This window comes from Amblyomma americanum, chromosome 9 (assembly GCF_052857255.1).
Source record: "Amblyomma americanum isolate KBUSLIRL-KWMA chromosome 9, ASM5285725v1, whole genome shotgun sequence".
Lineage (NCBI taxonomy): Eukaryota > Metazoa > Arthropoda > Arachnida > Ixodida > Ixodidae > Amblyomma > Amblyomma americanum.
The window spans coordinates 121,553,478-121,581,437 of record NC_135505.1 but is presented as its reverse complement, the minus strand read 5'-3'; the positions used below and the strand labels follow the sequence as shown (position 1 = coordinate 121,581,437).

The 27,960-nt window shown below is 47.2% G+C and overlaps 1 protein-coding gene across 1 annotated transcript; it reads right to left on the bottom strand.

Annotated features, from left to right (window-relative positions):
• Positions 1 to 200: 200 nt before the first annotated feature.
• Positions 201 to 17,614, bottom strand: LOC144105431 (uncharacterized). The gene is made up of 8 exons (XM_077638545.1): positions 17,229 to 17,614; positions 12,938 to 13,048; positions 9,327 to 9,428; positions 8,806 to 8,882; positions 7,506 to 7,694; positions 6,577 to 6,829; positions 2,664 to 2,829; positions 201 to 1,907 (listed from the first exon to the last, which is right to left on the bottom strand). The coding sequence occupies exons 1-8, from the start codon at positions 17,311 to 17,313 to the stop codon at positions 1,397 to 1,399; spliced, it is 1,494 nt and encodes a 497-aa protein (XP_077494671.1). The 5' UTR covers positions 17,314 to 17,614; the 3' UTR covers positions 201 to 1,396.
• Positions 17,615 to 27,960: the final 10,346 nt, after the last annotated feature.

Sequence of the window (27,960 nt, the reverse complement as noted above, 5' to 3'; positions counted from 1 at the left end):
CGTATAACACATCATCTAGTCATTATAAAAATAATATGCAGAAATAAAAGGTCAAACTTTGTGCAAGTGATTATGTTTCGTAATTGAACTTTGCTGACAGAGAACCTTGAAGCACTGAGCCCTTAGAGCAGGGGCGCAAACTTGAGAACGTAATAGATGATATAATATCAACCAACAGAAACGTTTTTTGCAGGGAAAATATTTACTGAACTCTGAGCGACAAACACGAAAATGAAAAAGGGGAAACCACAGATATGGCTAAGCACATCGAGCATGCACCGTTCTTTTTTAAGGTACATATACATGTGGAGTTGTGTTAGCACCTGACAGCAGCAACATTAGAAATTATAAAGAGAGGAATGAGGCAGTAGCAGACACAATTGCCTGCCTTTTCTTGTAGATCCTGCACTAGTAATGATTGATGATTAACAATGTGGGCTGTTATGGGAGAGTTAAAAGTTCTCAGTTTGGAAGATGTTTCTACTGAGCCCGGTCTGCACTCTGATGATGGAAACAGTTGACCCAATTCATCCATTGTGCTGGCCTGATACATGATGTGTTCCGGAACCTGCATGGGGGGGTTAACAAAGCTAAAAGACGGTAACTTTCTGGCCAACGTTTCCCACCTGTCCCCCTGCAATGTAGAACGTCCAGTCGGCCTCTCTTTATGGTGAGCACAGGGCCAACAATCGTACAACATCGTGCAGTGCACCTTTTCAGGCCATCGGCATGGAAGTGACTAAACAACGTACGGATACTGGGCGTTCATCTCCCCATTGGTGCTGTGCAAAACGTATTAACTGTCATGGTGTACACTGCGGCCTCCCGAACTGAGCGCTGAGCAGTGGCGGAATCAATGTTGAACTCTTTAGAGGACACTTGTTTCATGAAACGGTGGCAGAGTCCCAGTCATTTAAATGAGTGACTCAGGAGGAGCAGTTGCCAACAGGCCATTGTAAGTCTAATGCCACCTGTACATTCATATCATCCAATTACAAACCGTGGGGCGTACATAAAAAAATAATGGCCGAGAAAAAGTGCGCTTCTGGACCATTCGGCGCTTCAGCGAAGTCGCGGGCGAAAGAGCTTTGTGGTGTGTCTTATCTTGGCGTGATCTGCCCTACATGACCAGTGTGTTATCTGGTACGCAAAAAACTTCATGCTTACACCTGTTCACGAAGCCAAGAGTCCAATAAAGATTGCAATTTTTTTTCATGCGGGTTCCTGAATATATAATTTTTATTTGGTAATTTTTCAAATATCTTATTTTTTTTTCTATTGAGCGCTTCCAGAGAGAATTTTTGGTCGGGGCTATTCTTCAGGGGACACATCTTCCAGGGCATTTTTTTTCTGGAGACATTTTTCCTTCGCCTTTATGGTGCATAATACAGCGCCTTCACGCCTTGCTGCACAACTGTTCCTCTTCCCCAGTGAAGCCGTGGAGAGCGCGCACGTGTATTCTCAGATCGCGCATGCCATATAACCCCATGCCGCAGTGCGGGCATTGCACCCTGTACTTGTGGTGGTGCACCGTTCTCTCGTGCATTACGGCATGGCTCCGTAGCTTGAACCTCAGCCCACATTGCGAACAGACATGGGGCCTGTGTCCCGTGTGCGTCAGCATGTGCCTCTTCAGGCTGTCGCTAAGAGAGAAACCCTTCCCGCAGGTGCGACACACGAGCGGCGTAGGCTTGCTGCCGATAGAGTGTCGTAGCTTCCGATGACGCGACAGACTAGGAGCTGTGGTGAAGCACTGTCCGCATTCGGTACACTCGTGCAGTCTCTCCCCCGAGTGGACCGCCAGGTGGTTGTTGAGGTTGCACCGCACCTTGAAGCCCTTCCCGCACTCCTGGCACACGAAGGGCCGCTCGCCCGTGTGGGTCCGCTCGTGGTTGGTGTGGCAGGTTCTGTTTGGGAAGGGATTAAAGGAGGAATAGAGAGGATACGTTTTGACCAGCATCAATAGCCTTGTTTACATGATCTCAACAACAGGGGGTCCAGTTGGGACATGCCCGATGTCGGGCTGACCAGCCCAACCCGACCCGTTAATATGAACCCGTTTTCTGTCGGGTAGAGATAGCCACTACCTCTAGCGTCGAGCAAGCTAACCACGCGCGGACGGTAGAAGAGGAGAGAGAACGCTCAGGCTTGCATAGCGCCACCAGACCAGACAGGTGGCACGAGAGGAGGCTCTAAGCCGACTCGACAGTGTATATGCTCCTTCCAACCGGGTCGGACAGAGTCAAAGCCCCCCCAGCAGTAGGGCTGGCTCAGCTTGACTCGACGGTCGCTTAGCTTGAACCCCTAGCGTATACTTGAGCCCGACAACCGGTTTTCATCCCAAGTGCTTGCTCGACCCGACTGTTGTCGGGCTCATGTAAACCTCCAGAATGACGGCTGAGAGGTCAAGAGCAGGGATACCACTGTATAAAGCATGAGCACCCTGCTGCCACACGGGAGGATGGATAGAATGTGTCTTCCTTTCCTAATCCACATTGAATTAAGATTTGCAGTTTCGTGTTGCAACAAGAAGCTAATCTGCCTTCTTCCTCCACCCAGTTTATCTCAGTTAGAAAATAAAAACAAAACTAGGAATACAAGCTTTCTGGTGATATGTTTATTGTTGGCACTAAACAACGAGGAGAGGTCAGACTTCCAATTACCTGACATTGGTGGAGTAGGGGCAGAATCTGCAGCTGTACTTCCCTTCAGGCTTCGGCGGGTGCATCTTCCGCCGGTGCTCCTCCAAGAGGTGTTCCTCGGAGAAGAGGTCGGCGCATATCTCGCAGGGGAAGAACGGGACTGGGGTGCGCTTACTGTTTCTGTCCTCTGCGAATATCACAAAGTGGAGAGCGATATGGTTGCACAGAATGCATACTTGAGAGCAATTTAGTTTCAGCACAACCTGTGTTCTAAGCCGTCTGTAATCAGAAATGCACGACGACCAACGAGGTGGAATAGTTTCTCACAACTCTTCCAGATTTCTTTTCTTCAAAAATAATTACGACGGCTTATGTTTAGTGGAAGATCACGCTACGTTGTGGACACGATTTTGTTATGCAGCCTGTTGCTTCAGTGGTGCAGGCCTTTGCAGGCGGCGATCGGCCGGTTCGACACGCCACGCCGTCTTTCACAGCGCTCTATGGACGCCGGTATGAGGGCTACTCTGCCTCTAATGAATATTTAATATTGCCTGTAGGAAAAATTACTTCAAGGTCTGCTCTTTCGGATGACAACCCAATCGGCACTTTGCTTAAAGTGCTATTTTTTTAGTGCGACAAAAAGCGAAGCAAACAAGTGTCCACTTCAGTGTTTAGTTCCTTACTCCACCTCATTCTTCCAATGACTTATGCACAGTTAATGAGATGTCATTATTCATGTTCCATCACTCGGTAATGCATCTTTTATGTAGACAAGGACAGATTTACCGGAATCAATTAAATATGACAAAGAGAAACATTGCAACTTCGTTAATCTCTTCGAATTACAACCACTTAGAAAATATGGCATAGACCTGAATGGATCTTGTTACCCTAAGAAGATTAGTTTGTCTTAGCCTTTTTTACAAAAGTTAAAGGGTCCATGGAACATCTTTGAAGGTGACATTAAAATGGATGCATGATGTAAAGATAGATGTACGTTGATGCCGCGTACAGATTTTCAAATGTGAGTCAATAATTTACAAATTACGTATTAAAATTTCTATTACCGCACCTCGCAGCGACGTGCAGTGCCAATCTCTTGCCCTAACTGTACCTCGAGACGTCGTGTGGCCCTTATGACGTTAGTCGTGAAGGGTTACTATTGGCTTGCCAAAAGCCGCAACGACACTGGTTGACAAGCGCTGTGTGTTTTATGCCGCATAAGCGACTAAGGTTATGATGCGCCAACTGCAGGGTAGACTAAGCAGGCTATGTCGTACGTTAGAGGGGGAGCGAGTGGCCAATAAAAGGCAAACAACCGAAACAGGTGACATATTCGTGGGCGGAGTGTAGTCCCGACCAGCAGTCTCTATATTCTGATTCGCTGCAGTGTATGAGTTGAATTAAAAAAGGAAGGGCGCCGTCTTTAACACCGATTTCTCTAGTACTAAATAAACTAGATTGAAAATTTTTCCATGACGATGTTCAGTGCCTATCAGTCTCATTATTCTTACCCGCGGCGCGAACTGTTTCAGGGGTGCTTTAATGACCCCCAGTTCATATAATCTGGAGTTGGCCACAGGTGAAAAACACAACTAAAATTATAGTACCCCGCCGCGGTGGCTCAGTGGTTAAGGCGCTCGACTTCTGATCCGGAGTTACCGGGTTCGAACCCGACCGCGGCGGCTGCGTTTTTATGGAGGAAAAACGCTAAGGCGCATTTGTGCTGTGCGATGTCAGTGCACGTTAAAGATCCCCAGGTGGTCGAAATTATTCCGGAGCCCTCCACTACGGCACCTCATTCTTCCTTTTTTCTTTCACTCCCTCCTTCATCCCTTCCCTTACGGCGCGGTTCAGGTGACCAACGATATATGAGACAGATACTGCGCCATTTCCTTTCCCCACAAAAAAACCAATTATTATTATTATTATTATTATTATTATTATTCAATTAATGTAAATTATGTTCTCGTGACGTCTCTTGAAGAATGGAATGGCGGGGCACATGCACATGCCAATATGTCTGATGCGAAATTGTAGATTCTTTACTTCCCTATGTTGCATCGTGTTTTGTTAGATTGGATCTCAATTATTTGTCGTGGCTGATTTCCCTACCAAATTTTCTTCCCATATTTTTTTTTCATTTACTTAATATATCTGTTCACAACAGAAGAAATGCGGCTTAAATGAAACTTCTTCGTACACGCACATAGTAAAAGATTAATGTTTGAGGACGTAACTTACTAGACTAAGTGCACTCTGAAGGTTCCAGGTTGTCAGAGTCAAGTAAATACTGCAAAAGTATCCCTCCAGTACTTCACTAAGCTACTGATTAACTCTTTCTTTGCCGCGGGAAAACAGGGAATTTCAATGCGGTGTGCAGAAAATATTTGTTAGCCCCATAAGTTTTAAAAATTTGTTTTGTTGCAGAATATCATAGCACAGTGGAAAGCTGTGTTTTAAATGACATATAGAAAATTACAGGTTGTGCACTTCTTAAGAAGAAAAAATTGTTTGATAAGAGACTCACACAAAAATTGACAAAAACATAAACATAGCCTGTCAGAAATTAGAAGCATTAAAATCTAGAATATACGTTTGATGCGTTCGTATGTGAGAACCTAGCACTCAAAGTTCCAACGCTCTTAGTGCTAAAGTTCTCGATCAGCGAAAAAAAAAAAAGATGTTGGTGCGAAGCTCCTTGGGCTATTTCGCATTGTGGAGCCAAGGTCAACCGCGGGCTGTCTTAAACAAAAGACGATCCGTTACACTGCTGGCGACATGCAATCATTCAGAACATGCCCGGGAGTTTCAAAGAGGCTCGGAAAGCTGAAAACCTCCCCAAAAACTGCGAAACCGAACGTAACAGATAGGCGCGTTTCAATGGCCCGGGCTGGGCAGAGCAGCATTCACTATTCGATGCAAATTACGACAAATAGACGGCATCTCGTTCACAAAATGCCGTTGCTCGCATCTGCAAAATCAAGGGTCGATACTGCAGAATTGCGAGAACTGTGCCGTTGCTCAGCAGAGTCGGCATGATGCGAGGGCACCACTTTGGACACCATGCTCGCCAAAAATTCGGAATTGACAGGTTTCACCGAAAGTTTAAAATGATGCCTCAGATGACTGACAAAACAACCGTAACAAAAACTGAAGTACAGTCCTTTGCAACAATGTGCATAGTGCTACTTGTCTACAAATGACCAGTATTACGCGGAATGGGGAAATTTAAACCATCAGTCAAATTGGGCGATTTGAACAGGCAAGGTAAAGAAAGAATAATGGGTTTTATGTTCAAACATGCAGTCATCAGAGGTATGAAAAAAAAACTCGAGCAGTTGGCTATATTTGCGGGAGCCTTTCTCTGTAAATGATTGCTCTTGAAATGTATTTATAACTGTAATTCATGATATACAGCAGCGAGTACAAATTCGTTCTGATTTTGCTTCTGCTGCCCTTGTTAGTGCCGGCAATAGGTCGAAAACTTTTCAGCCTGCAGTGCATTTACTTCCTAGAGACTTTTTCAGTTTGTACGGATTGTTGAAACATGAAATGTGTAATTATATCACTACACATATCTTTGTGGAATGAGCAAATCGTCTCTTGAACATTGACAATTATACGCCCCGAACATTTCATTTTGAGGCCGACACATTCTTCTTTGTCACCTTTTTGTGCATTGAAACAAATGAGATAATCATATAAACATATGGATCTATATCCTGCCTGTGAGTGGTAAAATCCACTAGGCAGCAAGGTTCGGTAGCCAACTCTAAGTTGTCATGCATTTCAGCCCGTTGCAGGGGCACCGTAAAACCAAAGGCATCGTGTCCCACCGGTGCATCAATTTATCTTTACAACCCAAAGCCCTTATCTCCCTGTCCACTTGAGGCAGGTGGTTCAGCTCGACGAGAAATGACAAACCCCTCACCGTTCACGGATGACCGCAAACCTTGTGGCTTGCTGAGCAGCCCCCGCTTCCGGGTGCACGATGCGTCGCATGACACGAGGAGCTCCTCGCCCGTGGCCACAGCCTTGGATGTCCGGTAGTAGATGTCGCCGTGACGCATGTATGCCACCAAGTTCTGTTCGTGCGGGCTGGCCGCGCAGTTCACGTATCGCATCCAGTTGGAACTGTCGAGACGACGACCATCCACCAGGAACGCCTTGCCATTCTTGTGTACCTGGGGATACCACGAAGAAATTCAGCCGTGGGTTCAACCACCAGTTTAAGCTGAATAACGCCCTGAAACTTCTCTTTGATGACTGCGAAAATTGTTCACTTTCGTCTCAGCTGGACACTGCTATTGAGCTGGGAACTAAAAAGGAGGAGCAGGGGTGGTATATTCACTGTCATTAATGCATCCCGAGAAAGCTTCGGTATAAGCACTCCAATGGGAATGCGCATGATATCATTCACGAATAAAATTACCGGACGGAGCTGAACACACAGAAGTTTCTCCGCATCTCATGATAAGAGGATAAGGCCACTGTCAAGAAAATATTTTGCCTTTAGAACTGCTATTCAAGAGAAAGAAATGGGCTTGGGCAGGGCATGTAATGCGAAGACAAGGTAACCGATGGTCCTTATAGGTAACGGACTGGGTTCCAAGAGAAGGCAAGTTTTGCAGGGGTGGCAGAAAGTTAGACTGCTGCTGATATTATGATTGCGGGGATAGGGTGCCACGGCTTTCGCTGGATATGCCCTGCCGTGGAAATATGGGAGAGGCCTTTGCCCCGCATGCATTGGGCGTACTCAGGCTGATAATGATGATCAGAAGTGTAGTTGTGGAAGAATGAAGAGCCCGGAATCCTAATCGCTGCCTCTGGGGCTCTAAATAAGCCTGGTGTCAAACGTACCTGCCAGGCGTAGGCGTTGCCCTCACCGTTACCCTCCACCTTCACGCCCTGGTAGGGACCGAAGTAGACCCTTTTGGGCAGTGGTTTTAACGTGAACACCCCGAATTGGGTGCGCTTGAGCTCGCAGCGGCGGATGGTCAGATCTTTGGGGAGGGTCTTGTTGGCGCGCAGCGGGTCCCCGGCATCCACCTGCGAGCGACACGCCGTCTACTGGATGCCTGCAGTGCTCGCAGCTTCAGTTATCTACAGCTTCGGAGAAGCAAATGAACTGTAGCGCTCTGGCTTGGTGTAATTAGAGACTCGAGAACTCTGTTCATGTGGATTTGCATGAATGCAACCGTCCCTGAAAATTGCGTTTGGTTTTTTTTTCTTGAAAGTAAACGCGGTAGTAATTGTCTGGAATCATGGCGGACACCCCAATCGTGCCTTAAGGTAACTGAGGAAGGTGGGATTTAAAGAAGAAACGAAGAGATATAAGCACTGTAGGGGAGATCACTAGAATAATTTCTGCCACATGGGGATTATAACATGCACAGACATCGCACAGGACAGGAGTGCCTTTTGTGTTCTAGAAACGTATGCTGATTTAAATAGATAACCTGTTACACGAGTGGTGTCAAACATGATAAAATCAAAGGCGCACAAACTATCACTTGCGGTTGTCCGCTGAGCAACGGATGAGAAAACAGATCAAGGATGAGGTGAATGATGAGGTGAAAGGCAAAAGATAGCAATGTGGCCTCTCAGGTGAGTTGATTCGTCATGGAGAAGCTTGAAGAGCTTGAAAGGCACTGACAGACACGAAGATACGTAAAGTGCACGTGTTGTCAGCTTCGTATATCTGTCCGTGTCTTTTTCAGCGATACAAGTTTAGACAGGAAAGAAAATAGGAAGGGCTGCCACTGCGGACAGCTCACATGATGTATGCATGCCACCTTACTGGATGCAGCGTCCAGGAATCACAGACCAACCTCTCCACTCGGACTGGACACGGTGGCTCAGGAGTTCGCGCATTCAGCTATTCAGATGGAGTATCCGGGTGTGAACCCGACCGCGGCGACCGCAGCGCCAAGGCCCCCATTACTGTGCGAAGTTTGTGCACGACCTCCAGGTTTACAAAATTATTCTGAAGCCCTCCACAATGGCATTTCTTTTGTCTTTCGCTCCCGAGAAGGGATACAGTTACTGCATCTTTTAGTTCTGTATTTTCCACTGCCTCGCATGCAGATTGATAACAGACAGTTGCCAACGGGGCCCCAAGTAGCCTTTCACACTCAACATGCACATGTTTTGCACTCACCTTGGTGTCCTCCACGTGAGTCAGTGGCCCGTGTTCGGGGCAGTCTCCGGGGTGATCCCTCTGACAGTCGTCGCAAACTGCAAGCAGAGTGTCCAGACTGGGGTTTCGCAGGAGGCAATAAGGAAGTCAACAATTTGCATGCAGTGCTTGCTGACTCAGGTGAAGACGAGGCGCAGGATTAATATTGACTATGCACGAGTACGAAATATGGGTATCAATTTGTGTTTAACGCTCATCACGTTATGAATGAAAAAAAAGCATTCAACAAGCATCTTGAAAGTATGAGACGTTAAGATCATAAAGTGTTTAACAACTGACTGCTCTGGAACATAAAAGAAACGGCCACATATATTAATAAAAAAGATTCTGCTACTGAAGATGTCATGCCATTTTGGACATGACATCCTGCGTTGCCAATGCCCGTGCAGTCACTAACTCCTAGGAAAGTTCTTTACAACGATGTGTGCGTGTTTCCTATTGTAGTGTTGGAAGCCAGGAAGCAGTTTTTGCGGACAGCTCACACAGGTATTCCTCGTCGGAGTTCGGTTCGCACTCCATGAAGCTGACCGTCTTTCGTTGGCGTCTCGGGTGGCGAGACTTGCCGGAATGCTCACTGGAGGAGGCTGCAAATAATGAAGGATAGTTGCTGTAAGCGTTGCTTTGCAAAGAACCCCACCGGCACTTTCAAGTACTGAGAATGAAACCGTGCTAAGATCAAGACCGCAGGCTGCAGTCTATGATCAGGTGTATTTCATGACAGACCTAGAGGGAAGCAAAGGAGAAATACAGCTTAAAAGAACGTCTTCTTGGGCGAGTTGGTCACTTTTAACCTTTGGTACTAGGCGCGAACACACACAGAAGACAAGGAAGGGAACGGGACAAAGCGCTTTGTCCCGTTCCCTTCCTTGTGTTCTGTGTGTGTTCGCGCCTAGTACCAAGGATGAAAGGAGAAATAACTGCCCCGGTGCATCAGAAGCAAAAAATCAAATGTGAATTACACCCACATTTCTTTTCAAAACTTTTGCTGGACCTTTTGTTCAGAAAAAAAATATTCCATGGCCGGAGTGGCGAGGCGTTGCTTATTCCTTCACAACCCGCTTTCCTGTATTCGGTCACATTAGTGGCATACACCAAAGGAGCTTGGCTGAAACCTCTTTATATGTGTACAAACAGTTATGTTTGCTTAGTGTCCCATAACGAGCTTATCTTATCAGGAGATTCGCTCCGCATGAGTGAGCTTCAGTTTATTTCCCATAGCAAGTGCAGGGCTTGTACAAGGCCATGGTGTGGTGAGGGAGACGGGAAAGAAGGTGTGTCAAAGCAGCTTGAGAGGCCCCGGTCTCCCTGTAAGTGTCTCTTTGCGGTTTTAATGATATTTGGGAACGCTGTTTCTGCTATAACCTCTTTTCCCAGCTTCAATTGTTCTTTCACCCACACGTACTGGAAGGTCCAAGTTCCCTTCCCCTCGCTACTTCCACTTCACCTGTGCCGCTTTCTATCATTGGGTCAGAACAGGGTTACGCTTCGCCAGCGGGGTTACCGAAAAGGGTTCCATGAAGACCTCTCACCGCAAAAACTTCTGTCGAAAATGATAGCCCGCGTAAACACAATAGTATACGATACGACTCCAGTATGCAGTGGTGAATGCCCTTCAAAGTAGAGCCTGCAGCCAATCGTGTCGGGTGGATATGACGTCCTGGTTAATCTCTTTGCACCTGTCAGCCACCTGGTATGTCATACTAGAAGAAAAGTGGATTAAGTGCGACGTCGCGATACTTTGTTGTCGCCATTCGCAAGAGGGCCTGCATTACTGAGCTGTATCAGACTATAATCGTACGAAGTGCCTGCATTGACACTGTTGTAATAACCAAAGACTAGAGGCGTGTATAGCATCGAGAACAAACCGCGAGAACTCACTGTGTGCTCTTGCGGGCTGCCTGCCGGACGCAAATTGGCGATAATGTCATTCCCACTGGACTCACTTAATCATGGATGACGTTTAATGGAGAGTTTTAAAGAGGAGAACCAAGGGTAGCAGCCCATGCTTCTGCTGCATATGGCAGCGCTGCAGCGAATCCTCGTGAGAGCATTAGAACAGGGGGTAGGCCGCACCTGGGTTACGTTAGCGGCTTGCAGTGCCATTTGCCTGAAAAGTGAAAAGCTGAATGGTAAATATCACCAATTTATTTTATTTTCGTCTTTCTCTATGTAAGCACCTTAAAAACAGAGAGGTTTTGCAGCCAGGATTTTGTGGTGCTAGCATCTTTAGACAAACAACCTTCGTGCACCACTTGTTTCTGCGAACACTGAAGTGGCGACGAAAAATTGGTGGTAAGGCGAGCCGCCGTCGCTTCGCTGGGCGCAGACACGTCCCCCGACTCTATTCAGCGTTAGGACAGCACGCTATTTCGCTGGGTTTGCGTTAGCGACACCTGCCAACCAAAAGACACAAGTAGCGTATTCGTTCTGCGCATGCACACTGGCCCTCCGTAATCCCCTAACCAATAAAATCATCATACTTAACAGTACGTTGTGTTGGGCAAGTTGTAAGTAATTTCGTATTGTGGAACAGTGCAAAATGGACAACGGACCTAGGAAAGAGAAGACGACACGGGCGCTGTCTAGAAACTAAATTTTATTCCAAAAAACACATGAAATAAATAAGGTGAAAAACGCATGAAACCAAAAAAAAACATACACAGATCGATGATTGCACTGCTGATGGGCAACTTTCATAGAGGAAGGCTATCTCATTTTCCTGTAAAGCCACGGATGGTTTCGCCACACACGTGTCAAACAAACTCAAACATGCGCAGCGATGCTTCTGCTAAGTATAAGCATTATAGGACACTGCATTAACACAAATGTTTGTATAGATATTAGGATGTTGAGCCAAGCACCCTTTGTGTATCCCGCTGATGTGACCCAATACAGGACACTGGGTTGTGAAGCAATAAGCAATGTCTCGGCACTCCGGGCATGAATTATTTTTCCTGAACAAATGGTCCAGCGAAAGTTTTGACATGAAACTCGGTGTAATTGACATTCGATTTCTTTTTTATTATGCGCGGGGCAGCTATTTCTCCTTTGCTTCCTATAATTGAGTCTGCCATGAAAGACACCTGATCATAGATAGCAGCATGCGGTCTTCATCTTAGCATGGAATCGTACTGAGTACGGAATCGCATTCTCCTTCAGTTCACAACATTCCAGAGTGGTGAAGGAGGGGATAACGATGTCATGCCAGTCTACAACCCTTGAAAAGTCATGTCACCACTGGATGGAGGAAGGTTTCCTTGGACAGGTGGCCAGCCTACATGAAGCAGGATATCAAGAAAGGAACCTTGCATGGTTAACGCAAAGAATCTTGTGCAAGCTAAACGTAAAGGCGGCACCTCATCCTAGGGGGGCAGCAGCAAGAGGCACGAAGGGAGGTCGTGCGCATCTCGTACCTATACGGCGTATCACATCGTCTGAAGAAGATCGCTGCGCGGCTGAATGTGCAGGTGAGGTCCTGTGCCGAACGTAAAGTTGGAAAAGTGTGCGCTGTCACACGCAGAAAAGTCCATAAACTGAAAAAAAGGCGTCGTGTATAGGGCTCCTTTGTCTTGCGGAAAGGTGTATTATGGTCAGACAGGCAGGGACATAAACGTCAGACAGAAAGAGCCCGAGAATTCCCTCGGCATGAAAAAATTCCTTTCGTCCAACCTAGTGCAGCATTGCTGCAATGGGAAAGATCAAAATGACGACCCTTTTCTGCCTGACCTGCATAATACTGAGATCCAGTACTACAACAGCAATCAGGTAGGCGGCAAAACCTATGAAGGTCAATGCATCTCTCAGAACACGGACACGTGTGTGTGGCCAAACCATCCATGGCTTTACAGGAAAGTGAGACAGTTTTTCTCAGTTAAAGCGTTCCATCCGTCGTGCAATCTTTAATATGCTTGTTTTTTTTTTTTTGGTTTCGTGTGTTTCCCAGCTTATATTTTTCACGTTTTTTTTTGCCAATAATATGTAGTTCCTAGACAGCGCCTGTGTCGTCGTCTTTTTCCTACACCGATTGTCCGTCTTGCGCTGGTTCACTCTATTCTAAAATTCTGGTGTTCTCTCCGTGCACCCGCACACTCACAGGAGGGATGGCTAGACGACCCTTGGCAGCCATCGTTGTCCTCTGCGTAGCTGACCTTCTTGATGGTGCGCTTCGGGTAGCGCCTGTCGCCAGCTCCAACAGGGCCAGTTCCTGAGTCGATAAGATGGGATACTTGGGGTTACAACGTCCCATGAGTGCACACAAGCGTTGTGAAGCCTGCGTATTAGGCAAGATAGGTCTAGCAGCTTTGCATATAAATTAAGCTGTTCACGCATTCTAGGGACAGCTGTATTGATCAGGTTGCACATATCTTCCGAGCGTTCATCAATAGACAAGAGGAGTTTGGAGGCAAGCCGAAGGCATTCAACCTGCACCAATGAATGTGCAGAAAAGTCAAAAGGTGATAATATTACTTAAACAGAGGCAGGCAACTCAACTTTGTGAAGTCTGTATTAAGTGGCTCCGTTAAAGTCTCGGACATTTTGGTTTGTTTCAAGGCAAAGGTGTGGCGGTGGCAGTGGTACCATGATCAGTTCTCCGCCCTTGTGTTCGGACGAAACCTCGAGCTCGCTTTTTCTTATTTTTCGCCCTCGTTTTACCAGCCTCACAGTTTCTCGTTTGACATCGCCAGGGACGTGGTTTCATTTTCTTCATGCTTCTTTCAGCCGCTAAGGTGGCACTTTGCCAATGCGTCTCCACTTTCATCCGGGTTCAATGAACCATTTGCAGAAATCTGCAAGGCAGCTTCTCCGAAAGGCATGCTTTCCAAACCAGAAAAAAAGGTCTCTTTCCTAAACGACATTCTCGCATTCTTTCTGGGAGTGAAAAGAGTCAAGTTCCCCCTTCTGAGCAAACTCGGGAATGTCGCTAGTTTACTTAAAGATGGCCCCGAGAGAGCCGTCGAAAGAGGTCAATGGCACAGCATTGAAAACATGATTGCAGTCAACTTTTTGTAGTACTGCAGTTCAGAGCAGGCAGGAAAAAGAAGGAAATAAGCCTTTGTTCCTGTGCCAACAGTAGTTAGCAACCTCATACAAAACTTTGTGAAAATTTTTTGCTCAACGACACCATCGCTGCAACTTCCTCCCTTCATCCCCCCCTTATAGCCAGAACAAGGAAGAATCCACTTCCCACAACACTGTGATAAAAGGCTTCCTCCCTCCTTTTCATGCCTAGACTCTGCTGCAGGCAGAGTGCAAGCATCCGGAGTTTTCATTCGATGGAAGAATGCGAGTGGGTCGTCTGGCTTCTAGACCATTTGGTTGGCAAACACACTTGGAGAGAAGACGGCTTACAGGTTTCCGTTCTGGCACACGTCCCCTTTTGTGTTAGTGTTTGCACCTGTTTGATCTGATTTTTTTTTTAGACGCTCAACAATGCTATACTACTCCCTTTTTCTGAACTATTTGAGTTGAACTCTTCGTGTGAGTACAGTTGCTGAGCAGGCTTCGGAGGCGCTTCTGCTGGGAAGCAAACTAGATGGCTCCTTTGTTGACACTTTGTGTTTCTTTTGATTCTTAAGTTCCGTCGTTCTTTCGCTGGCCATCTTCCATCCTTACATACCTCCGCCCGCATAGTAAACTCGTTAACTAATACCCCCGTCAAGCGCACAAGATAAGTGCACTTACGGGGAGTGTGCTTCGGCATCCCGAATGACAGTTTAGGCTATGCGGTGTTGAACGGGAAGGCAATGTGCACTGGTAGTAAAGACAAAATTGGTGACACGAACAGAGTGGAATTTTTGGAAAGGAAAAAAAACTTTAAAATTGACTGTTTCACGTGATAGCACAAATAAAATGAGCTTAAGCAGTTCTTAACAATGAAAAAAAAAAACAAATAGAAAAAAGCAAGACCAGCCAAGAGCTATCTAGAATTTTGTAAACAAACAAGATGGTGGAGTGCAGCGGAGCTGCACCTGATCAGATACCTTTATTGCGTTGCTTCGCATGTAGCTAGAATGAATAAATGTTTTTTTAAACAGTGTTACAGCAAGTAACATAAACTTGTAAGTACTTTTTATGCCCATACATATTGTGCCTTCAAAGTTACTGCTGTCGAGGTTATGCACTCGGCCCTGAAAGTTGGTTTCTTGAATGCACTCCGACTGGAGTGCATTCTTCTGCGAGTGACACTCCCCTTGCCGCATTTAAATTTGAGAAAATGCACTTATAGTGAGTGAAACTCTCCATAAGTGCACTTAACTTGCCCTCTTGACAGGTGTACTAAGTTACTCGTTCGTTGTACGTACTGCACGATGGGCCCATTCGAAGAGCAGAGGAACATGTTTAGCACAAATATGCGCAACGCTTGTTTGTCTAAAACTTCGGAAGTGAGTTCAAACCCTCCCATTCAATTCATGATTTCTCAAGTAGCTCCCCCCCCCCCCCCCCCCTGAAAACTTATACAACATTTGCGAACTTAAGTCTCGCGTCAAGCCAGCTGCTCAGACCAGCAGAAAGGCGCTCAGTCTAAACGCGAGAGGCTATACACAAAGTGTTCGTTCTGACTTGAAAATATCTAAGCGCTTGCACGAACACTGCGAGGCTTTAAAGTTTCGCCCCTAAGCAAATCTCCATAATCACAACATCTATTTGCTGGTCATCCACGCATAAAACACGAACGAAACATGGGTAAGTCTGCGCGACAGCGCCGCGCTTATAGGCATAGGCTAGGACAGCTAGGCAGCGCGCCACAAGTGATGCAAGCTTTGGTCGATACTAGGGACGACGGGATGGACAAGTCGTTTTTAGATAAGGACACGTTTAGATAAGGAACGTTTTTAGATAAGGACAGTTGGAAAACTGCAGCTGCGCCCCAGGGGGCACAGCGGATCCAAAACAGTTTCCGCCTAGGCGGTGGCGCTGCGGTCGCTTTTTGATGGGCGCGTCATCTGGTACTTCGAGCTTGAGGACCGTCAGCAGACGGTGACTCGCGTGCGTACAGAAACGTATTTATAATGAATACAAACGTAAGTTGCGCCTTCATCTCTTTTGCATTAATGAAACAAGACGGCTTAGTAGCATTTATAACCATAAACATAGCCGGGATCGTTGAAGACGCGTAGGCACACAGCTTATCACATATGCGTATATTAGATACGCATTCAAGAAGTAATAGCAGGCATTTCTCCATTCTGCCCGCTATCCTTTATTTCCGCTGTCCCAGCTCAGGTGCTTCAGTATCGATGGCAGATGCCGGGGCTAGCAAAAATCTTTTCATTCCTTTTTGCTACTATTTTTAATAAAACCACTACCACCACCACCACCAGTAAAGCTACCGTGCTCCCAGTATATCGACCAATTTACTTATAGAAAATGCCTCAGCCACCGGGACGGTTATAAGTTCATCTCGAAGCATTAAAACAGAAAGTGGCCGAGGAAAAAATTAAAGGTGCGTATGCCGCAAGAAAAAAGAAAGAAAAAGCATTTAGTACCTTTGTACGCTTTTGCCAGGTTTTATTTGCAGACACTCAACTTTTAGTGATCTGATAAATAGAGGAAAGGTTAGTCTACTTTGCACAACCGCATATTACACACACGAGGAGCCCAAAACAACGAGGCGGTAAGCGGCACATCGTCCTGTTTCTCTGATTTTGGCGTGTGGAACTGCGGAAAGAAAGGCTTTAAGTTTCGGCCGAGATCTACAGTCAAAAGCTCAACCCCGAGCATCCTGGCCTCTCGTACTGCTGGCGTAGAGCTCACGCGAACTTTGCAATACGTAGACGAGCACAGCTTGAAGCAACCGCGCCCGGCACAGATGATGTGAGGCGCGAGCCAGCGTAGACCAGTTATGCAGCAAACTGTCCACGTGACCAAGTGCAGCGAATGGGCGTAGCTGCGGTGAACTGAAAACCAAGAAAACTTGGTACTGTCAAAGCCCCAGAGATGGCGCTCGCGTCTCTTTGAGATGAAAGCGGCAACGGAAGTGGGGCCGCGTCCCGGAGGCAAGTTTTCCCAGCTGTCCTCATTTAAAAACGTTGACACATGCACAAGATATTAAATAACCTATATCTACCAGTCACAGGAGCGCGCAGAGAGGGGGGGGGGGGGGGGGTTGTTATGGCTGCTATAATATACATTTGGAATGGGGAGCGAATTTTTGTCCCAGATATATCCTGTTATCTGCTACCACCCAGACATGAAGGGGTGCCACCATGAGCATTGCCCCCTATTCCCCTTATGCTAATGCCTACTGCGCAAACATATGACAACTGAAGCCGCGATTCCACACACCGCGGAACTGGCTCAGAAACTCGCGTGACGGGGCGCCGCGAAAAGTTCGGCACAGGCGTCGGCAGCCAGCGCCTCGCACACTGTTTTGACAAGCTCACCGGTTGTTGTGTGGCTGCAGTCGGGAAGCTTGACACGCGTCCGAGGCCGAGTAGAAAGACTGTGCCGTGATCTGCGATGCTCCATGCCGTCTTCTAGCGAGTGCAGGCGCTGCGTCACTGCTCTTCGACACACACTATACACAGCACTGAGCTCGCGCACAAATCGTAACACTGCCGACACGGCGCAGCAAACACATCAAGGGTAACACTCAATGTGGAAAGGGTCGACGAATCAGCCTGGACGGAAGTGGCCTGCCCTTTCCGTCCTCCTGTGGGAGAAGTGGCGTGTTTGCGCCGTTTGCTGGGGAGAACAAAGCAGTGAACGATTCATACGCCCCACTAAATGTGCTTGGTGGCTGAATACTGCGCGTGTCTTCAAGTCCTTCGCCTCGTCGGGTGCTGTGCCACTGCCGCTTGGTGAACAGCCCAAAACGTATTTGTGTTCACTACTGCAGTAAAGGAGACTAGACGGGTCCCATGCGCGGGGCCTCCCTTTTCTGAGAGCGGGTTGACGCTTTTTCGCCTTTCGCTCGTGGTCAAGCCTTCTTTCCCCTGCAGTGCTCCTTGCCGCGTGGCAGGTTCTGTTTATCTCGTCTCCCACGCCGGCGGCAAATGTCTCTGGAGAAAGGCGTCGCGAAGCCGGTTTGCGCGGCTAGAAATCCGTCTAAAATGGGGAAAGAGAAACGTGAGGCGAGGCTGAAAGGGCCTACTCCATTCGGTGTAGGAAGGGGGTGTCTGAGCATGGCTGGGCTCGGCGGGCGGCGGCGCTTGAGTCTTTTATTCTTTTACCCTTCGCCCTTCAGCCCGTGTGCATGACGTGAACAAGGAGCGGTATGAACACTCTCTCTTTTCCGTCTCCGCGCCGTAGCAAGCGGCGCAGGTCCTTGGCTTTGCCTCGGAGCCGGAAGCCTCGGACTTTTACTTACACTGTACTTACATTGAATGCTGAGCTCTCGCAGCAGGGGAAACCATTTTGATGATTCAACAGGTTACATAAGACAGGTGAATCTGTTCACGGCTTGAAACAATCTTTACTGAGAGTGAAAAACGACTTTGAAATATTGGAAACTACTGATATGATAAAACGTTGATCATCTGTTATTTTTTTCTACAATATCTGTGCACTTTTGCAAGTAACATGATACGAGAAACTTTACAAGGCGTAAAGAGAGGAAAGCAGCAGTGGTGGCAGCATTTTCGCGCCTTCTGTCGTAGTTCGTGCGCCTGGGATTATTGGCTACTAAGAGTGCAGGATGTGATGGAAGAGCAGACAAATATTCAGACTCCGTCAGATCTTCGTACCCGAGTCCGCTTGCTCTCCGGAGACAGTTCCCCAGCTTCACTCACGGTGCTCCCCAGCCATGAATGCGGCGCCCTCTTCTCTGAGAAAGAGATGTTGGAAAAGCACCGACCGAGCGAGCATCCGTGGAGGATTCGAGGAATGCACCGCTGCGTCTTCTGCCCTTACTCCAGCAATAATAAGTAAGCCGGAATTTGAATCTGCATTGCGCTTTGACATTGATTGGTCATGCACGACGACAACAGTGATGGCTTTAGACTGGAGCGAACGTAAACCAATGTTTGGCGGTGTTTGGCACATGACTACATGTACATACATCGTCACTGGCAAACGTTTGCAAGCATCTAGCTTCTCTGTCCGTCTGTCTGTTGTTGCCAGGAAGAAAGAAAAGGAAAATGCACAGGCCTGCTCACTGGCTCAAGCCGAGCCACAATCGCTACCACGTGCAGATAGTAGGAGGGTTGAAAGATGGGAAAGAAAGACAGGGCAGTTTTAGTTAGTTTATGGGGGTTTAACGTCCCAAAGCGACTCAGGCTATGAGGGACGTCGTAGTGAAGGTCTCCGGAAATTTCGACCACCTGGGGTTCTTTAACGTGCACCGACATCGCACAGTACATGGGCCTCTAGAATTTCGCCTCGATCGAAATTCGACCGCCGCGGCCGGGATCGAACCCGCGTCTTCCGGGCTAGCAGCCGAGCGCCATAACCACTCTGCCATCGCGGCGGTCAGAAAGACAGGATAGTAAAGACGCGCTAAAGACAAGGCCGTTCCCAGAGGCAGTGCAATACCGGGCCAACCGGTGGTGGTAGTGAAGCGACCTTCGAACTTTCCGCCACATTTCCAAAAATAAGTTCAATTGGACCCGTAATTGGCCCCCGTCCGCTTGCTTCTCTAAGCAAGAGGACGAGGACAATAACCTAGGACGATAACGATAACGATTGCCTGTTGAACGATCAGAATACTGTTAAAACAGACTGCTTATCTTCCCATTTCACGGCGAAACTTTGATGTCATCCATCTCTCTTCAGAAGGAACAAGTGATTTAACCTGCGTTTATACGGCCGCGACGGGTCAAGTCTTTTACGGAGACGCATCGACCAGCACTAGTGAGTAGGCCCGACAAGTGACCGGAAATCACAACCAGAAACGCCCTAGTGAAGAAGCGCCCGGGATTACAGGTGCAACACAGAGGGGCACTACTAGTGTCGCTGCGCACGAAAGTGAACCGGCTAACAGTGTATTCATATCTTTGTGTAACGCGTCGCTGTGAAATTAAGCCTAGTGTTTGGCGGTGTCTAAGCAGCAATACATGTGCCCTATTTTGTCATCTCATCTTATAAGTAATGAATAAGACAAGAAACTCGGTTCTATATAAGCGCTGAACAAAGCTTCATTCAGCCACCAGTGGCAGTGGCCGGTGCGCCAACTGGCTGCAACACGCTGCTTTCGAAGCCATATAAACGCTGCCACATAAAGCTGAATGGCAGGTAGTGGTGTTTTTGAGACGCGATGGTTATTTCACTCTTCTTCCTTTGAGCCCGCTATGAGGCTGTCTTGTTTATTGTGCCACCTCTCCTCATTCTGTTATTTTTTCCCTTACAGATACAGGTTCAACCGACACGCACTGACCCAATGAGGCGTGCGCCCTTTCCGGTGCGACGACTGCGGGAAAAGCTTCATAGAGCGACATCATCTCGTCAACCACCAGCTGGTCCACGCAGGGGAAAAGCCGGACAAGTGCGCCTACTGTGGATGCGGTTTCAACCATGCTTTCAGCTTAAGTCGTCACCGCACACAGCAGCACAATCTCAGTGGCCCGTCTAGGTCATTTGTTTGTCGTGACTGCGGAAAGGGCTTTTACCAGAAGGGCAATCTTAAGAGACACTTGCAAACACTCCCCGAGGAGAGACCCAAAGCGGATTGCATGCCAGTTGGAAACAGGTTCCAGCACCACAGTCAGGCGAAGAAGTACGGGAGTGGCAATTGCGGCCTCCGGTAGCCTCTGCACAGGACGCACTATGATTCCACCGCAGTTCGATCGAGAAGAAACGAACCCCAGCGCAACGCCCCGCAATGGAGGAGGTGCATGGGCGCCCAGAAAAAAAAAAGGAATGCAGAAGTGCGGAGGGTCCAAATCCAACACGAATGAGAGAAACAACTTTATTGTAACACCAGTCAATGAACGCATGAAATAAATAAAAACATACAACAAACGTTGGAATAGAACTTGGTTATTGTACACGAGCAAAAATCGTGACGACGCCCTGCGATGTTTGAGCACTATTCCGCCTTTAGGACCGCTCTTCCGGCCTTTTTAAGATTGAACCACAAGGGACCGCTTCTCAGTTCCGCTGCGGCATGCTTTGTGGGCGAGCTTGTTAGCACGAATGGGAGCCGGTTTATCAGTAATCCTCGATTGCAGATCTCTTGGACGGCACACATTTTTACGCCTATCCTGCTTGTGATTCGGCGCGACTAATTCGCAAAACGCCGGCATGGCGAAAAATAGCCCTGCTGTGTGCCATTTGGAAACTGAGCTCAGGGACACAACTTCATTAGTTCACAGACGCAGGCCTCGATTTCAACAGGAGTCAAGAGCCCTGCAGGACAAACTGTCTAATTTATCTTTAACTGAGTAGCATTGTCACTTGGGAACATCTCCAGTGCGCTCGACTACTGATCCGGAGTTCCTGGGTTCGAACCCGACCGCGGCGGCTGCGTTTTTATGGAGGAAAAACGCTAAGGCGGCCGTGTGCTGTGCGATGTCAGTGCACGTTAAAGATCACCAGGTGGTCGAAATTATTCCGGAGCCCTCCACTACGGCACCTCTTCCTTTCTTCTTTCACTCCCTCCTTTATGCCTTCCCTTACGGCGCGGTTCAGGTGTCCAAAGATATATGAGACAGATACTGCGCCATTTCCTTTCACTCAAAATCAATTATTATTATTATTATTATTATTATTAACATCTCCAGTGAAGTGGAAGCCATGGGTTGCTTTAGACAGCATGCAGAACTACGCCCAAACAGGTGCTTCTTTAGGAACTTGCTGTTTTGCCTGACTAATCGCAAATCTCAGGCGCACTATCAGCCCTCTTAGATAGCCTGCCGCTACTCAAGTGGAGACCGGTCCCTGGCAGCTTATCGGTGGAAAAAGGCCGCCACTGTCTGGAAGACGAAGTAAAAATTAGTTTTTTTTTTTTGGGGGGGGGGGAAAGGAAATGGCGCAGTATTTGTCTCATATATATCGTTGGACACCTGAACCGCGCCGTAAGAGAAGGGATAAAGGAGGGAGTGAAAGAAGAAAGGAAGAAAGGGGCGCCGTAGTGGAGGGCTCCGGAATAATTTCGACCACCTGGGGATCTTTAACGTGCACTGACATCGCACAGCACACGGGCGCCTTAGCGTTTTTCCTCCATAAAAACGCGTAAACTGTTTGGTTTACTAGAAGAAGAAAGCGAAGAACGCGCCGCTCGTCTCGAGATACGGAATGTAATACCCTTTGAAACGGAGGGGATTGCCATCATTCTCGGCTACGCGTGCACGCATGCCGCCTAGCGGAACGATCGCCGCCTAGCGCCATCTATCAGAGAAATTACGATGCATGTCTACTCATTGTCGAGTTGCATCCCCTCAAGATACTTTCCAAACGGAATTTGCTTCGTTTGGAGGGGGGGGGGGGTCGAGGTTAGAATTCGGCTTGCGGTGTGATATGGTAACGCTTCAATTAGTAATTGCATGTATACAATGTTTATCTATTATTTAATTGCGGTTTTATTTGTATACCACAAACCATAGGGTTTTATTTGCCTACCAAATTCGGTACACAACTGTGCCCGGATGGGCGGCCGTTGGTGTCAGAGTATATATAGCGTTATGATCCATAGCGGAGCAACAAAACAGGGGACAAACACAAGCGCTAAACTTCAACTACGGCTTTATTTGGTGCACACAAAATTTGTACATGAAGAAAAGAACGCTACCTTTAAGATTAGACATGATAACTTGTGAACAAAAGCTTAAAAAGCACATGCAACACATTTCACCGGTTGGCATACTGCTCCGAGTCCAAAAATGCCATATCCTTCTTTGTCAGCGACAAAGACGGACTGCTGACGCACCTTTCAGGTCCAGCTCTTTCGATTACGGCAGCCTCGATAATTTCCCTTGTTAATCCGCATTTTTGGACTCGGAGCAGTATGCCAACCGGTGAAATGTGTTGCATGTGCTTTTTAAGCTTTTATTCACAAATTATCTTGTCTAATCTGACAGGTATCGTTCTTTTCTTCATGTATATATTCTGTGTGCACCAAATAAAGCCTTAGTGGAAATTTAGCGCTTGTGTTTGTCCCCTGTTTTGTTGCTGCGCTATGGATCATAACGCATACCCACTAGCCCGAACCATCACCTTGTTAAGTTATATATAGCGGAACGAATGTACACAGGTGGTGGCGGTGGTGGCTCATACATGACACCTGATTTAATATCTGCAGCGGGTCCTTGGACCTAAGATATTAAACTTATTTTTGGAATATGGCGGAGTGCTTGCCTTGAAGCACTCTGGCACGGGTCGGTCCGGTATCGCACTGCCTCCGGGATCGGCCCTGGGCATATTAGCGCGGCGCGTTTTTTCTTTCACTCTTTGCCCTCCAATCCTTTATCCCTCCTACTTTCAGCACGCGGCATCGAGCGTGGCTCGGCTTGAGCCAGTAGGCAGGCCAGTGCACTTTCCTTTTCCTTCTTCCTCTCAAAAACTTCAGTCAGTCAGTCGAATGTATACATCTATAGCGGCCCCGTAACGGGACAGTTTCCCTGCCAGTTTTAGGATATTTTTTGGAGAGGGGGGAAGGAATGAGAGGGCACTACCAACTGTAATGGCCGCCAAATTGGATTCGACAAACCGAAATTATGACGCCATTTCGTCCCCTGACGTCATACTCACACAGTTCCACCTCTATCCTCCATATTGAACCGTGACGTCATCATTGGCACGCGGTAGGTGGTTGTTTCTTCAATGCTATTGTAGATGGCACTCGAAGTCTCAATGCGAGAGGCGCTATTTTCTAGTTGCAGCCAAAGCTGGCGCTGTGATCTCAGGGTGGCAGGAGACCTCACGAAATCTCAAAACGTGATGAGTAGTTGCTGTCACAGATGGCGCTGTGATCAAGGGTGGTAGCAGACCCCATAGAATCTGGAAACGCTCTTAAAATAAATTAATGTCTAACGGGAACGTGTCAGGGAACAGCCTAGCACATTAAGGATGCCTCACTGCACTTACCTCGACTACAGGGACGCGCCGTCAGGTAGTGCTGACAAATAGTTTTGGGGTTGTTTCCATGGTCGCTACACATTTGCTGACTCCTGTATGTCAGATGTTACGCGAGCCTTTCTGAAGAAATATATACCTCTTCAGTGGACTTCTTTCTTTTAAACGGAAATGCACATTTTGTAACTGTGGTACACAGAATGATGGTTGTCAGTCGCCTATTTGGGTAGATGTGCTTTCGGAGCAAGGTTTCGCTGGTGCAGACTCGGAAAAAATTCGGTTACAGCCTTGTATTGTATTCACCCCTGGACATTGCAGGTACATATGAATAAGTAATCACACACAGATATACATTCTCGAATAAACAACTGCCCATACAGCCGTGTTTTATGCGCTTTATTTTTTCCTGCCATCAGGGCAGTTTGAATTCCACGTGATGGCATCCGTGCACTGCACCCTATACAGAGCGCAACAGTCCCAGTCGGGAGAAGACCGACTTGTTTATGGAGATCCTGATGCTCTAAATTCATGATGTTATGTCCACTCTTATCTTGCTTTTTTCATGTTCGTAAATTCATGCTTTATAGTGTTTTCGTTCTTTGTAACGTGACTAGCCCCCGTTTGGTTTCGTAATAGTGTTACTTTCTTCGAAAATTGATCCTTGACGCTGTTGTTGCTTGTAGATACTCTCATTGACGTTATATGTTGTCTACCTGTCTTGCTGGCGAACTAATGTTTGTTGTCGTTGCTTTCGCGCGTAAATGAAACACTTCTGCAGGTGTAATTGATCGCATTCTCGTGGTTGCGATTACAGACGCTCCAGATTCTGATCTAATAAAATGACGGAGAGGGATCCCCAGTGTTCTGTTTGATAATTCTTTAGTTGGTTATCTCAAGTTCCACCATGAGCTCTGAATTGCTTAGGGTTGTTGTAGGATATGCATACTTTCAGTACTGCCTCTTGTCCCTGATCTCATTATAGAATCTGCTGTTGAATTTATTGGTTATTAGCGTGTTTTCGGTCTGCCTGCGCAAAAATTGGTAATAGGTGCTTCGTCGTGGAATTTTGCTGCGATGCGCGCCGCATACCCTGGTGCGGTCTGATCCTATTTTGAATACTGTTTATTATGTATGGCCATGAACATTTATCGCAGTTTGATTCTGTCTTCGACCTTGATATCCAGCCAGTAACAATCCTAAGGCAAAGAGTGCCTATAATTAAGAAAGGTAAGCATTGTGTCGAAGCCATAATGCATATTTAATTACTTTTTTTGTATTGAAACTTAAAACTGTAAAGGTTTTGCCGTCTTCAAGCAGATAAATGAAATGTGCTCAGCTATGTAACCTTCCACAATTATTAACGCAAGTGTATATACTTTATATTTTCGCACCATTCTTCTGTCCACTGTGCAAACTGTTGTCAGTATTTCTAACATAGTTACAGAGTGACCTATATCAAAAGGTAAAAGAAGGCAGCAGCTCGATGTTGTTATCAATGTGTTTCCCTGCAGGTGTCAAGAAGTATTTCCGAAAGCAGATATCCTTAGGTCGGGCATTGGTAATAAAGTAATGGCAGGTGCAGCAGCCACCGAAATTTGATGTTGCGCTGAACAGTTTTTCCGGCTAGTTAAAAATGCTGTGCTTCCATAAAATAAGTAGCCATTAAGGGGTCTGCGGTCCGTCTTTTGAGGAGCAGAATTCCGATAAAAATATTTATTAGCACAGGCATGTCTTATGAATGCGGTGGAGGTAAGCCGACTGATGAGAATTTCATTCTGTGGCAATGCACTTCCACGCACCTTTTAGTAACCGCAACTATTCGACTAACACTCAGCGACACATATTGGAGAGACGAAGGCTCTCTTTTACCCAAGTCCTTCAAGAATAAGAAAATCTCTAAATTTCTTGTTCACTGAACGTAGCTCACCACACTGTCAAGAACATAAAGTCCACCCAGAGACATTTAAATTACTTTTTATGTCCAAATTAGCATGAGCACAAGGTTCGAAGAAAAAGAAAACATAAGGGAACATTCTACATTTTTGTTTTTGGGAGGTTATGCGAGATAAATAATGGACATGCCGGAGAGAGTGACTATGGGATTCCGCTGTTCGGCTGTTTAAATACCCAGCCCATGCTTGTAGTGGCCACCAAAACAGAAAATAGAGGTATTACCATTGACATACAATCAGTACTAATATGCTACCTAGATTTTTCGCTGACGGTTCAGACGCGCATACAAACACAGAAAATCACGGTCTGTCCTTTCCTCCTTATCCTCCGGCGATGACGCCACTTTTCAGCTCAATGGCACCCCTTAGCGGAGGGATGACAGTACTGTTCTGAGCCGAACCGTCACGTGGATGCGAGATTCCTTCATAGGGTCTGCAGGTGGTTTCCACGTCATACTCTGGGGGGATGTCGTAGTCGTTGTCCGACCGTTGCCTGAACCACGTTGCGTCTTATTCCCTCTCGTCATACATGGGATCCGGTTACGACGCCGGCGGACCCAGGTTGATGGACATTAGAATGACTTTGTGATCGGAGTAGTATGTCGATGCGTAGCTTACTTCGTGCGCTGTGAGTGGCATCTCATATTGAACGCCAAGTCAATTCTGGTGCCTCGCGAAGTGGTGACTTCATCGACGGCAGAGGAATTTCTATCGGCACGCGCCGCGCCGATGAACACTGGCGTAGAACTTGGGTCTTGAATGAAGTCTCCTTCCTCGCCTTTCCCTCTCTTCCCCTGCCTTGTGATCACCACGTGAAGTCACGCTGGGCAGAGGCATCTCGTCCAGTGTCTGCGGTGGGGGGGTGGGGGGGGGGGGTAGGAGGGGGCCAGACCCTCTTAACTTCAGCCTGAAGCCTTTACAAAACGCTTCATGGGATCTTTGGTAAGTAAGATTACTTTCGTAATTTTCCATTCTGGAGGGAGACAAGCTGTCTTAAGGGACACGTTTACGATATGCCATACATGAGAAGTAAAGACTTGATAAAGTGACTTCAATATACCGATACGTACCCCGTCGCATTCAGGAGCTGCAGGTTTGAGGCCAGAAGCTATGGAAAATAATTCAGAGGGTGTAGCCGCAGTGAAGTCTGCGCGCTGGGGGGTTGGACGAACGGAACCTCCAACCGCGCTTGAAAACACAGAGAAAAACGTTGCGCTATCTGGTCAAGTAGATTTGGTAGTCTGGTCAGGGGGGGCACAATGATCCTGCAATATTCGCAATCACGCACTCTGTCGGCACACGTGAGCCATTAGCATCTCTGGTACAGCGGTATGCAGATAACACGCATATACCGGTGTCCTGAATGTCCTCAAGTAATTTCGTAAGACAGGCCGATGGGGCCACGCCGCGGATGATACCTTTGGAAGATGCGAGTTTCCCTTATGAAGAGATTAACTGTAAACGGCGCGAAGGATGTGCAATGCAGGAACACCAACACGCATTCCACATCCAAGGATCGGCACAGAATGCCCCTGCGGGCGAAAGGGCTCGCATCACAGATTTTACAAATGTTCAGTTTTGGAGTTCTTTCTCCAATGGGTGCAAGTGCAACTGGAATGCAAATGGCAAAACAGAGAGCCGGACCTCCACGCGGGGAGGCTAAAAAAATTGCTGTAGGACTTAGGGTAGATTAAGATTAACTATCGTTTCAACAATAAAGGAAAACACAACACCTAGCCAAAACCCCATCACGTGGATTGGCCTCACCGTAGAAGACCGAAGTGGGGCTCCAGAGGAGACAACAAGATCGAAGACAAGAAAAGCGGGCGAGCCGGCAGTTACAGCACACAGCTCAGGACAGCCTGCACTCACTCGCTAGATTGGGATGGAAGGAAGGAAGGAAGGCCTCAGACGTTGCTGGCACGTACCCACTACGGGGGAGTGGCCAAGACACAGGCGGTTAATTGCTGGATACAGGAAAGTTTTGACGGGAAAAGGAGTGGTAATAGGATGTAGCCTGATAGATTGGAAGACGGAAGGACAGGGGTCCTGTTAACTTGGAGATCGAAGACGGGACAATGGATTAATGTGCATAATAGTATACAATGCCTGTAATGTTCCAATGTCGTACTGAGAGCGGGAAGAAGAAATTAGAATGGGAGGCGCTGCGTTTCTTGAAGAAAATTTTGCACAGCAGAGCGCACACTCCTGTCGC

Excerpts from the sequence above, each read along its gene's own strand:
- LOC144105431 (XM_077638545.1), bottom strand. The coding sequence starts at position 17,313 with ATGGAGCATCGCAGATCACGGCACAGTCTTTCTACTCGGCCTCGGACG. Across the intron at positions 9,429-12,937 it reads GTCGTCTAGCCATCCCTCCT|CCTCCTCCAGTGAGCATTCC; the intron begins GTGAGTGTGCGG and ends CATTATTTGCAG. Across the intron at positions 7,695-8,805 it reads CTCACGTGGAGGACACCAAG|GTGGATGCCGGGGACCCGCT; the intron begins GTGAGTGCAAAA and ends TGTCGCTCGCAG.